Genomic DNA, 13657 nt, shown 5'->3' with positions numbered 1-13657 from the left:
AGTGCAGAGAAGAGCAACTTCAGCACCGTAGGCTTCGTGGACGGTCTTTTTAGACCACCAGCCCTGCGTCTTCGTAAAAGCCGCTTTGACAGCGCAAACCGGCTGTCTGGTGGCTGAAAAAGCTCCCCTTCGGGAAAAGAAGGAGAGGAGAGCCGGTGGGTGAGAGTAGAGCTCCCCGAAAGCCCTCTGGAATATTTCCAGAAGCTTGGAGGGTGAGAGCTCCCCAGCCAGCCCGCCAAGAAGCTCCGAAGCCAGGATGACTCTGAGAAAGCAGAGCGAGAAGCCGTGATCCGATCCTGCTGTCAAAAGTGAGTTTGACTGATTACAAGTGCAGGCAGAACGGAAACAGGAGAACAAGCTTTAAAAGTACAGAGCTTAACTCCGGAGTTACTTTGTTTCAAACTGAATTTCATTGAGCTGGAGGCTGAAGATGGCGTCTTTGTTATGGTTTTGAAAGTGAAAGCCAGAAACGAAAGTGCTTCTTGAGAACTTTGCGCTGGGAGAGTGGATTAGCTGCTTATTAACTGCTGGGAAGTGAGAGCTTGTGGAGGAAAAAAAACTATCCTGCCTGATAAATTAGAGACTATAAATTACAAACATTTTAAAGTTGTTTAAGAGACTTTGTGGTGACTATTTAGTTTTTAAGCATCACTGAATATGCTTTGTCCACAGCTTGACTCCTCAGTTATCAGTTGGGAGATGAAGTAAAACTCCCTCATGTTGTCAAGATGCAGGAGCTTTGCCTGATGAGGAAAATGTACTCATCCCACTTTTTGTCTTATCAGCAGTACATGCTCCTAATCCAATGTATGATTTTGACGCAATCTTATATATCCAAAAAAGTATGTTTCCCATAAATTGAATATATTAGAAAACTAAGTTAAAAAGAACTCAGCACAGAAGAAAAGGCAATGAACAAGACAGAGAAGGTGGTCAAAACCCAAACTTAAAAAAAGATGCATCTGCTACGGAGGATGAGAAACTGATGGGACTCCTTTGCGGTGAGTTATGAAACTGATACGGCTGAGAAGGAATGGATTCCTACTTAAAGTCTCAGCTCTACAACCTGATGAATAGGTGAGGAGCTGATAAATGATGTTTTATCTTATATTGGTTTTATTGTACTTTATTCGTTTGGTTGCTATGAGCTGCCCAGAAGAGCCAGTGTACAAGTTTAATAATTTATCATTATTCCCTGTGTTATTAATAAATTATGGATGGTCACACAGACAGATGTTTAGAATGGATGTGGCATTTTTATCCACTTACTGCGTCCTTCCCAAAGACCTGGGATATCCAGATAGTATTGTTTGATTGCAATGTCCACTATGCAGAATTTGTTCTCTTTCCTATTGACAATTGTTAAGGTGCTTTTCTGTTTGAATTCTAATGTCTCAGAACACTTTAGCTTTTTCAATTATTTTATTTATTTTGTGGTTCCACCAGCTTGCTTGCAAGCAAATAGCATTTCTTGCAGATACCCAATGCACCATTGTTACTATTTTGTCATGTCACTGTTTATAGTCAATCTATGCAATCTTTTTGCAACAGCTAAGCAGATGATCCACTGTTTCTTCAGCTTCTTTGTAGAGGCAGCTTTTACTATCTGTTACTCTCTTCTCTATTCTGGCTTTGTATGCATTTGTTAAGGCTTGGTTGTGCATAGCCAGAATTAACTCATCTGTCTTTTCAACTTTCCTGATTTTAGCCATTGCAGGATTATGTTATTTATCTGCTTTGCCTGCTAGTTTTCTTTTTTAAATGTACCAGCCATGTAGTACTTTGTCTTGCCATGTGACTCTTTTCTATTTTTCATTTGTCTTTCCTGTGGGCCAGTTTGGTCTTTCCTATTAGACTTCATGTTGTACTAACTCCAATGCATCTTCTTCACTGTCAGATAAAGAAGAGATTTAAAAAGATCCCTTTTTCTTCTTTAAGAATCTGGTATACTTGCAACATTCCATGCCCACTTGTGATTCTTGATAAGTAGATCTGTCAATGTTACTGCATGGATAAAAGGTATGATTTATTGTCATTGTATTTCTGGTTTTCCTATCCAGGGCACTTAGTTCACTGAGTCCAATCCTCTATTCCAGCTGTGTATCTAATGATTGGGATTGTCCTGGTTTATTGCCTTGATGGCATTTCTTCCACTGAATTTGAACTTTAAGATTTTCTTTAGTATCAAGATGTATTCGCTACTAACCTTCTTTTTAAATTTTATTTTATATAAAATTTGATTTACTTTGAAAAATAGAAACTTAAAATATAAAAATTATAGCAAAAAGGGAAAGTGGGGAAAAGGATCAATAGATAATTTATAAAGTGACATCCCCCCCACAAAACAAGAGTTATTTCTAATTCTCCTCAACAGTAGTTATGATAGTAAGCTTTTGTGAAAGATGCATCTCTCAATAGTAAGCTTTCCCAGTCTATCACCATTGATCAGCTAGTGTGTCTTCCATTGTGCCACTAATTTTACTTTTTTAAAAAAATATTTCTACTGACTCCTGTTATTTCTAGCTACTTGATTATCCAATCATGTAGCAGGAGGTCAAATGCCTTGCTGTAATCAATCTAAGCTACATTAAAGTTGGTCTTCCTTCTCCTGTAGTTTTCCAAAACTATCCAGTCAATTAGGAGCAAATCTTTTGTACCTCTGCTGTTTGGGCAGTTTCCTTTCTGCTTAGGTGGAAAGAGTTTGTTTTCAGAATAATAGAGTTGGAAGGGACCTTGGAGGTCTTCTAGTCCAACCCCCTGCTCAAGCAAAAGACCCTATGCCGTTCCTTATCAGTGGCTATCCAAGTATCTTTGTGTGAAGACAGATGCAAAGAATGGATTAAGCAGCTCTGCTTTCTCTCTACTGCCCATTACTTCCTTGCCATCTTCTCTCATTAGTGGACTAACCGTATTCTGTTATTTTTGTATTATTTTAGATGCTCAGGTATTCTTTATTTCAACTGCTTCTCTTTTTCAGAGGGCTTTATTCTTTCCGAGAAGGCAGAGGAAAGGATGCCTTGTTTGGGAATGAAAACAATTCAACAGCTATGCTGGTTTTTTCCATTGCTGACTCCCCCAGATTTGTGTCTAAATACTCAGCTACTTTTGACAAGAATTTGATTTCTTTGCCCTGTGTAGACTTTTGCAGTTCTTCCAATTCTGCTTCTATGAATATTTCATATTATAAATCAACTTTGGCATGCTAGTCTCTGTTCTGTAACTTCCCCCCGCCCCCAGAACTGGTGCCTTCTTTGCAGATATTCTTGTTGGATTTGATTTGTAATAGATCATTATTGCTTTGCTTTTAGTTTTTGTATATTTGTGATAGGCAAGCCACCTTTCTTCCAGTGGTCTTGTAGCTGCTGGCCCTGATTCCTCAGTCAATAGTTTTGAGTCTTATAGCCTCATTTGTCACCAGATGTCCAGGAACTCCAACACCTAATGCGGAGCTTGTTGACCTGGGTGATGAGTGATCTGGTATGGCTATCTGTACACTTATATTATATTGTATATTATATTGTATATTGTTTATGGAGAGACACACTTCATCTGGCTCAGTATGGTTGAACCTCTGGTATATGTCTCATTTTCTTAAAACTTCTCATCTCTCTCTCACACACATACTCTTTCCTGGGCCTCCCTGCACTTGCATGCACTTTGTGCCTTTACAAAGATAACGGGACTGCCTGGATTGCCTTATTAAGTGATGCGATCACTTGACATCAAACACATTGCTTAGCAATAGCAATACTGAACCTAATTGCAACTGTAACTCTATAGGCTTACACTGGCTAGTTATGGAGACTGTTTTTCACACTGAATAATGAGAATTGAAAACCACGTATCTGCACTTGATGCATAGCAGCAGATAACTGAAGGAGTCTCTACACTTGCAGATATCTGACATTTGATAAATCTATGATTTACAGAAAGTCTTTATAGTGCTTTCCTATTTAAATAAACACAGAAAGGAGAATTGTATAATTCTCATTTCTGTGTTTATTTAAATAGGAAAGCACTATAAATGGCAATTTCTGAAGATTCCAGATTGGTTACTCACCCATTCTTTTTCCTGAAGCCACAATATTTCCATTCAATCCAACTCCAGGAGACTAAAATATAAAGGGTGGAAAGAATAATGAATGTGAACATAAGTAATGAATATATGAATTAAAATCTTTTAAATAAATTTCTTCTACAAATCTGAGTCTTAAATTTTTGGTTGCAAACAACTGTATTCTAATACTAGAAAAAAAAAAGAAATGCAAATGTATTGTGTACACAACTTAATAAAGTTCATTGTATAACATGTATGGTATAATTGTATAATAATACAATACTAAAATAGAGAATACAATTGGATAGGATATCACACTTTCAGCATAGCATGAAGGATTTTTAAAAATCCAATTAAGCATCAGCATTAAATGAATTTAACTAACACTTATATCTCACTTGTTTTTTTCACAACTCAAGCTGCCTTCTACCATGGTACCTCAGTACTTATCATTAATTGGTTCTGGGAGGCACATGAGTACCAAAAACGATTTGTAAAATTATTTGTTATTTATAATCGTGATAATTTCTGCTAAGCAATTTATTATTTTCACAAACTCAATCTGTTCCAGAGTTTTGTCCATTATCAGCTGCAATTATCCAGATCCTCTTTTTTCCCCCCCTTTCTTGGAAAAGAGGTACAATATTTGCCTTTACGCTCTACTGCTATGATTTGTCTTTATACTTGACTGCTATGATTTGTCAAAGATGTGAAAAGTTCTCAGAAATGAATCTTCAGAAATTCTTAGATGTAATTGATCTGGTATTGAAGTCTTCAGTTCCTTTGATGTTCCTAACAATCTCCTTACTTACCTTGGATTGCCACTTCCTCCTTAATTGGTCTTCTTAGGTTCATTTGAACAGTTTTCCCTTTAGAAAGAAGACCGAAGCAAAGTAGTCGTTGAGAAGCTCTGCCATCTCATCACTTGTTACCATCTTATTTTTCCAGACAGTGGCCCCACCCCTTCCTTTTTTTCATTACTGACAGTTGACTTTAGCTTCTCTTGTGAGCCTAAATTCCTGTTGCATTCCAGCCTTTATGACTTGATATCTGCAAGTATTAACTACTTGCTATACCTTTTCTTGACAATTGTGTCAGTCTTCCATTTCCTTAAGCACATATGAGCACTTTCCATTATTTCCTAGTTTATGCCTAGTTTTTCTTCCCAGAGGATTCATATGAGATTGTACAATTCTACACACAAAATCACAGAATCATAGGGATGGAAGAAATCTTGGAGGTCTTCTAGTCCAACTCCTTGCCCAAGTCAGAAGTCCTTATTCCATGCTGGAAAACTGATTATTCAAACATTTTTCTTGTGAAAAATGTTTGAATAACCATTTTTTTCATTTCATTTTCCAGATTTTCATGTATGTATACCTTCATTCAGATCTTTTAGTTTTCTCTTGTTCCTCCATAACCCTTGCTATTTCATTCATTCCATCTTCCATAATCATGGCCAGACAGGTCCACAGATATTACCTTGGCATTGGTCAATCAAGGTTTTCATTTGAATCTATCCTAAGCCAAAAGAGCTTTTATTTCTATGAGTTATTTAATCAATATTTACCATATTAAAATGAATACTGATGTATTAGCTCTCACAATTGTTTGATGGGATTTTAATATTGTATTATTTTTTAACATAGGCTGGCAAATAATTTCAATTTTGTGGATCGCCAGGGAACCTCAGACCACATTTTGCTATAGTGAATGGAGTGGCCTCTTATTATTACTCTCTGGTATATAATGGCATTATCAAACAATGTGAAGGGAAATCAGCTTGATTGAGTAAAGCATTTTTAAAGCCAAATAAGGGGAAAGCCTGACTCATTATCATCTATAGTTATCCAACTTCCTTGTAATTACAGGATGTGAAACTGTTCAACATGATCACATTCTGGTGAATATGCCACAAGCATTACTAGAACTCATCTGAAATCCAGAAACTATGTTCATTGTATTCTTTGCAAGCTAAGATCATTGATCGCGGCCCTCCCAAGGTCCATTTTCACTGGCAGAGGCACTGTGGGCCAGATACAAGCATGCCGCGGGCTTGAGTTTGACACCCCTGACATACACGATACATGAGTATCTTCAGGTAGTGGCATTATACCAAGAGGTTTTTATGTGAGCTAAAAAAACTAATAAGAGTTACAGTTCTGCATGTAAAATTGTATTATGTACTTCTTGCAGATGTGCTACAGTCATAGGCAGCTAAGAGATGGCGCATATATTATTAGTATCATATATTTTTCATGGTACTATACAGCAAGTCAACTTATGATTGCTTGTTCAGTGATCGTTCAAAATTATGGTGAATGGAGTTACGACCCCTTCCTGAAATTATGGCTGTTGCAGCACCCCCACAGTTACATGATCAAAATTACAATCACCTGCAGAGGTGCTGCAACTCCTCACACTTGCCTATCTCTCTCCCCCCTCCCCAATCTATGCATTTAAAAATGCTAGGAATGCTTTATTGGCACAAGTCAAAGCATAGACACGTACACATACACACGCACACACACACACAAAGAGCCAAGCTTCAGAAGTCTCCACAGTGGGTCACAAAGCAGCTGCTCTGCAGGAAGTTCCAAACACCCTAGAGACTCCCACACAAACACACATGAACCCTCAACCACCTGGGAAACTCTAGCCCAGCACAGATGCATGCAATCTTCTATGTCAATTGACCTTCACCACTTTCATCTCACTATTTACCGAGGCATGTCCAGCCTGGCCCTTTCCAGAAAAAATAATAATAATAATTGAGGAAGGCAGCCATTCATTTGCAATGTCTTAAAATGCCCCTTTCCTCTGCTCCCAGGTGGGGTGGAACACTGGAGATGGTTTCAAGCATTCTAGCTCTGCCCTCAAAGCATGAGGCAAAAGTGGGACTGTTGTAGAGGGCCACAAGCCCTGGCACTGTGCTTTGCTTTGCTGACACTGCCCTATCCCCCCCCCCCACGCCCCTGCTGATACCCCATCTGCTGCCACATTACAATCTTATCTTCGTGGGGCTTCCCTTGAGAATAAAGAATCACCTGCAGAATGTCACAGTGCCATATACTGTGTGATATGCAATGCATTCTCTCTCTCTCTAGTCTCTCTCTTTTGAGATTTATTTGGCACCCTCTGAATTTCAATCTTACTAATTACTGTGGTTCATTCTCATCTATCATTTACATCACTGTTTCCCAACCTTGGCAACTTCTAGGTTTGTGGACTTCAATTCCTAGAGTTTTCATTAATGCCCATGTTGGTGGTGGAATTCTGGGAATTGAAGTCCGCACACCTGCAAACTGCCAAGATTAGGAAAGTGGTTTATACAGATTGGGATTTATAGAGATTTCCTGTACTTTCTTATTCCTCACCAACATTTTTTTGAGATGATACAATGAACATACACAGGAAAGACTTTTGATTTCCAACAGAAATATTTTTATTATTTAAATACTCTTTTTTAATAAATGTGTAATTGATTGTATGAATCTATTCTGTCAACATTGTGTATCTCTACCCACCATTAACCTATCAATAATTTGTATGATAATCCTATAATCCAAAGCTCCCCAACTTTTCTGGCGGAGACAAGCGAGAGGGGAGAGGGATGGTCTGGGCAAGCGGTGGGCACACACACTTGTCGCTCACACAAATGGAGCTTTGTGTTCGTGCACTTGCTTGCTGCTCACGCAATGGAGCTGCGCATACATGTGCCATTTGCTTGCCATTTCTACAGCCCAGTTCTGAATGGGCCACAGCCAGGGCATTGTGGACCTCTGCTATAGTCTAGTCCTATAAACACTTCTATCCACTATTATTATTTATTCTAAGTTTTGTTTGAGTACCTTCTCCTTCTGCTTCCCTTTCTTTTTCCAACATCCTTTACAACCTCTTGTTGATTCAGCCCAAACTTTGGGAATGAGAGAGCAGAATCTTCTCAGGTCCAATTCAAATAACTTTTGGTCAACCTTCCTTTGGATAGGCGCTGCTATTGGATGGTCTTTTATTGCCTGTTGGTACCACAGGGCCCCCTGCCAGACTTTCCAGGGCTTTCTGGCATTGTCAGAGGTTTACTGCTACAGACAGTGTTTGACTGCTGCTGCAGAAGCCAATCTTGTTGACTTGTGGCTCTGGCTGTTGCTGGATTGGCACTTCCATTGCTGGGACGACGCAGCTGCTCTTTGTATTGCTGGCTTGAATAGACTGGCTTAACTACCACGGCTGCCACTGATTGAAGGGGGCTGCTGATACTATCCATGGCTTTTCACTTTTTCCTGGACTTTCATGTCTCCCTATCTGCAGTCATGCCATTGCTTATCCTTTCTCTAATTCACATATCCTCCACTTCATCACCCAACATAATTACAAGTACCACACCGTCCTTTTTATCAGTAGCTGTGCTGCAAGCCATAATAAAGGAAAAAGGTAGGAAATGATGCAGGAATGCATTTTCTGCATTGTGTTTCTTCCTGCCTTGTGGCTTTTCATTGTAATTTAAAAAAATTGCTCCGCAAAATCAGTAATGTAAACTTAACTGACCTCTTGCACTTACCTCACTGACAATCAGGATTATTTTATTGTGGAACGATCCTTAATATCGTTGGCTTGTAATTATGAGTAATCTGAACTCCTAGTTTTTAATGATGAAGTCATTTCTATCTCCCATTGAAGTTCTATTTGTACAATTTGTATGTTTGCACAAGAAAAAAACCCTTTCTGCTTTATTGCTTCTTAAAAAATGTTCTATCTGTGCCCTTTTTGTCTGATGCATTCTTGGGGGAAAATAGGGCAGAAGACCGTCCCCTTTCTCACAATTTACGAGTTCCTTCTTTTCACATTGGGGGCGAGGTCATATGAATTTTGCTGGCTTTTTTTTTTTTTTACAGATTTTGTGCCAATGGATGAATAGTGAAGGCAAGTACTAAGAAATACTGGTAGTCTTCAACTTACAACAGTTCACTCAGTGACTGTTTGAAGTTACAACAACACTGAAAAAGTGACTTATGACTATTTTTCACACTTATGACCATTGCAGTATCCCCATGGTCACGAGATTTACATTCAAATGATTGACAACTGACTCACATTTATGACGGTTGTAACATCCCAGGGTCATGTGATCCCCATTTGCAAACCTTCTGACAAGCAAAGTCAATGGGGAAGCCAGATTCAATTAACAACCGTGTTACTAATTTAACAACTGCATGATTGACTTAACAAATGTGGCAACAAAAGTTTTAAAATGGGATATAATTCACTTAACAAATTTCTTACTTACCGTGTTTCCCCAAAAATAAGACCCTGTCTTATATTTTTTTTGAACCCTGAAATAAATGCTTGGCCTTATTGCCATGCGCTCAAAAGCCTGATTGGGCTTATTATCAGGGGATGTCTTATTTTGGGGGAAACAGGGTAACAACATAAATTTTGGGCTCAATTGTGGTAGTAAATGGAGGACTAACTAGTTATTCTGATCAGAGGACCTCTCTGCTCTCTTGCATGTGATCACCAATCACATAAATGGAAAATATATGAATAGGTTCTGTAAAATGATTCTTCCATTCAAGTCTAAGGTCAGATTATATATGAAGAAAAAACAAATTCATGCTTTTGTTTCTTTTCATCTTCCCCCTCAAGGTGTGAGAGCATTATCTGGAAATTGTTACTGAATGACATCTGAACAATGTCTGTTTATCTTATAATTGGGAAGTAAATGCCAAATATTTCAACCTCAATGAAACACGTCTGAGAAACATGATTGAGACAAATGTTCAGGACATATGCATTGGCTAAATATAGGATAAATATACAAAACATATTATCAACATGTTAAAATATAAAACTCACAGTTAATGAATATGTGCAAAACATTTGAATGTAAAGCACTTTGAAAATAGAGTGTTCTAATACAAAAAGTCTAAAATTGGCTTCTCAATCATTTTGGAAATGTATTACGATTCTTCTAAGGGAAGGAATATTTATATAGTAACTTCACAGTAAACTACAGTGTTTACTAATAAACCAGACATAATTTACAAATCTGTCTGTAAAAATAAAACATGACTAAATCTGCCTCAGAAAAATGGCCATTGTTTAAAAAAACTAACACATCCAAGAATGGAACATTTATTGAATGGTAACTTTTAAATTTTGAAAGCCAAAACCCAATCTTATTTAAATAGTATTGATATACATTGATGTTTTCCAATTTAACAAGTTGCCAGTTTTGATTCTTGACCAATAAATAGGGAATAAACCCTACTACAAGTACAAATCTCATCTTTGTAAAAAAAATAAATAAAGTATGAGTACTTACTAAAAAATATCCAGGCATGTCATTGGGAGGAGAAGCTGTTCTAAAACTTTCTTCTTGAAAATGTTGAAAGTTGGTAGTTAATGAAATACCAGAAGTCCGAAACCTGCTTGTGCCACAGGAATTCGGTAAGCCATCTCTATTTGTGCCTCGGGTAAATGAACTTAGCAAACTTATGTTATTTACAGAAACAACAGGGTCTTTGGAAGCCTTAATTGCTACTTCTGTGATATCCCTTGCCTCCACTTTAGAATGGGGATCAGGTCTTTTGCTAGGTAAATCTAAACCAATGCCATGAAATCTAGATGTTCTTGAATAAGAGGAATCTGCTAAACTGTGCACCTCCAATGACTGTAGAATATTTGGAGAAATAGTGGGCCTCAAGCCAGCTTCTTCAAAATATTTGGAGTGAGCTTGAGATTTCTGAGGACTGTAATGTGCCATCTGTGATGAACAATGAAGAGGTGACAGGCGTGTTTTCTTAAGACTAAACTCATGAGAGTTAAAAATACTATTATCTGCTGTTGCAAAAGTCAAAGTTTTTGCGATGGATTTGTTTTGATGTTCCTGTGGTAACTGAAGCGTGGTATTCCCCTCTTCTGATCCAGACATTTTGCTGTATGAGTCACTGCAAGTTGCTTCTGATACCAAGGCAAGAGGCTCTTTGTTTGGTAGAACATTTTTTTCTGCAGTGTACAGATTTACATTGGTGAGATCTGGATACAAGAAAGGACATCTTTCATTGGATGATGTACCACTTTGTGCATTTTTTTCCAAATTTGCAAGTGCAGTTGTCACTTGAGGAACTACACTGTTTTCAGAAAGTTTTGCCTCTCCCTTTTCCACAGATGATACCTTGGAAGACAGTGCCATGCTGTTAATTGAGTGAGATGGTGAAATACTCTCCCATTTGTCTTTTTCTTTAAGAAAGTTTCTAGTAATAGATGACACTTTTTTATCAGTATGTGCTAGGGTTGAAAAGGCATTCGGAGATGTTCCTGAGTTATGTAAATTTTCAGGAGGCAGACAGGATTGCCCAATATGAGGAAGTGCTCGAAGAAAATTATGACGAACAGCTGCAAGCGAGCCACTAGATGGATGAAGGACCACTGGAGAATGGGGATTCACTTTGATCTTAGGCTGTGGGAAAAAATGGAAAAGTGGTTAGTTTTAACTATAGTATAGTGCAGAGATAGCTAACCTTTTTGTCGTCATGTGCTGAAAGCGTGTGTGCGTGACAGTGCATGAGCATGCCAGCACCCATAATGCAATGTGCGCCCCCCCCGTGCACATGCGTGCATGACCCCCACTCCCGTGCATGCACATGCAACCCCCCCACGCTCCCCATGTGTATGCGCAGGTGACACCTCCCGTCCGTTTTTGGCCTAGCAGGCCTCCCTACAGCCTCCTGGGCCCAAAAACGGGCCATGCATGCTCTGCCCCGCCCATGTGCACGCAACTCCATGCATCCCGAAAATCAGCTGACTGGCAGGAGGCACTCAAGCATATGTGACGGCTTGTGTGCCCAGAGAAGGCTCTGTGTGCCAGCTGTGGAATGTGTGCCATAGGTTCGCCATTATGGTTATAGAGCAACTACAGAACCCCAATGTATTTCATCACCAGTTTTGCACAGTAGCATTAACTCACTTTTATATTTCAATTTGAAGAATTTCATAATACTTAAATATTATTCAATATACAGACTCAAAAAACAACTTGCTTTCCTTTCAATAGTAATTCTAATCAGTAATCTCTATCCAATTAGAGCAGGTTTTTTTCAAATTTTCTCAGGCTGTTAAAATCTATTTGGTAAAAAAAAAATATGGATCAAAAGGCAAACGTCTAGTGGTAGAAAATAGACTGATTTCAAGTGAACTATTTTTTGTCCTTGGCTCCTTGTCCAAAGTACTTGTCCAAATGGTTCTACAGATCATTTGGAAAAATTCTGGATTGGAATGATGAAAATATCACAATATTTAGTACTCTTTAGGCTAAAAATGACATATGATAATAAACCAAAAATGATAGCTTCCTGACACATTGTAATTTCATGACACATTCATGGTTTTTTTAAAAGGAAAAGTACATTATATTGGTAAAATATGGCACATGGATTCTGTACAGCTTATGTAAATTAATTTTGGATATTCTACTGTATATTGAGTAAGATCTGTTATGGAACAAGTTATTTAAAGAGGTTTTTAATAGTTCTTTACTGATATCTAGAGATAATCTTATATTTTATGACTTTACCTTTTTATTAAGATTCATGTTTTCCATCTTTGCCTTTAGCATCTTCATTTTATTCATTGTAATGGAGTTCTCAATAATCTGTTGCCCAGAAGGAGATATTTCTGTATCTTCATCATCATCAGCATACAAATTATAAACAGAACCACCACTGTGGCAAGAAGAAAATTCAGATGTGTCCTAGTACTGTACATGTTAACACTTTGTAAGTCAGAATTATAAAAATATAGCAAAAGTGTTTCTGAAACAAAACAGTGATATTTTTATATTTCAAAAGCATTTTTTACATCAAATATCTTTTAGATCTAATTTTCACTTGAGAACTGTCCTTATATGTGCCAAATGAAATAGCACCTAATAAAAAAAGGGGACTCTCGATATGTGACTATATACACGCGTAGGAAAAACATGTAGAGATTGTTAAGGAATGTAACAATCTCCTTTTCTCTTTTCCTTCAGATACCATTCACTGGTCATTTTTCATTGCAAGCATATGGAGAGAGTATTTCCTGCTTTAGTTTTGATACAGAAAAAAGGCAATACCTCTGTATTAATATAATCTAATTAAAGTTACTCCTCTCTGAAACTAGACGCTGTGAATGGGGAAATACATCAGTCATGAACGGGAAATTTTACTGAAGTTACATGTAGTCAGGTAACCCCAGAAGCTATTTTTTCATTGAATTATAGGGCTGGAAGGGATCTTCTAGTCCAACTCCCTACCCAAGGCAGGATACCCTTATTGCATCACGGACAAATGGTTATCCAATCTTTTCTTGAAGACCTCCAGAAAAGGAATACCCACAACTCTGGAAGGTAAGCTGTTCTGTTGATTAAATGTTCTTATTCTTAGAAATTTCTCATTAGTTCCAGATTGGAATTTAATGACTGAGTTGCTGGTCTCAATTGTGATTCAGGTAGAACAGTTCAGTTTTAAACTCAAATGAGAAGCAGGATTCAGAAAAATGTATCCCCATACTCTTGTTTAGTTAATATTGAAACTATCTTTAATGCCTTTGTTTTTGACCAGA

General features: G+C 37.8%; 1 protein-coding gene across 25 annotated transcripts in view; it reads right to left on the bottom strand.

The window, feature by feature from the left end:
- Positions 1-13657, bottom strand: part of ZFAND4 (zinc finger AN1-type containing 4) — a 31675-nt gene that overhangs the window by 6905 nt on the left and 11113 nt on the right. For 20 of the 25 annotated variants that reach the window (XM_034417877.3, XM_034417849.3, XM_034417883.3 and 17 more), the window contains 3 exons: positions 12630-12777; positions 10380-11516; positions 4061-4112 (listed from right to left, as the gene is read on the bottom strand). In XM_034417877.3, coding sequence (XP_034273768.1) covers positions 4061-4112; positions 10380-11516; positions 12630-12777 — 1337 coding nt within the window. Of the gene's footprint in view, positions 1-4060; positions 4113-4869; positions 4927-10379; positions 11517-12629; positions 12778-13657 lie in introns of all 25 variants that reach the window. The other 5 variants (XR_015734568.1, XR_015734565.1, XR_015734569.1 and 2 more) reach the window with 1 other exon arrangement.

Source organism: Pantherophis guttatus, chromosome 5 (genome assembly GCF_059756535.1).
Source record: "Pantherophis guttatus breed Tessera chromosome 5, ASM5975653v1, whole genome shotgun sequence".
In the NCBI taxonomy this organism is placed as follows: domain Eukaryota; kingdom Metazoa; phylum Chordata; class Lepidosauria; order Squamata; family Colubridae; genus Pantherophis; species Pantherophis guttatus.
Note: the sequence above shows the minus strand (reverse complement) of the source record. Positions and strands in the feature narration are given on the sequence as shown.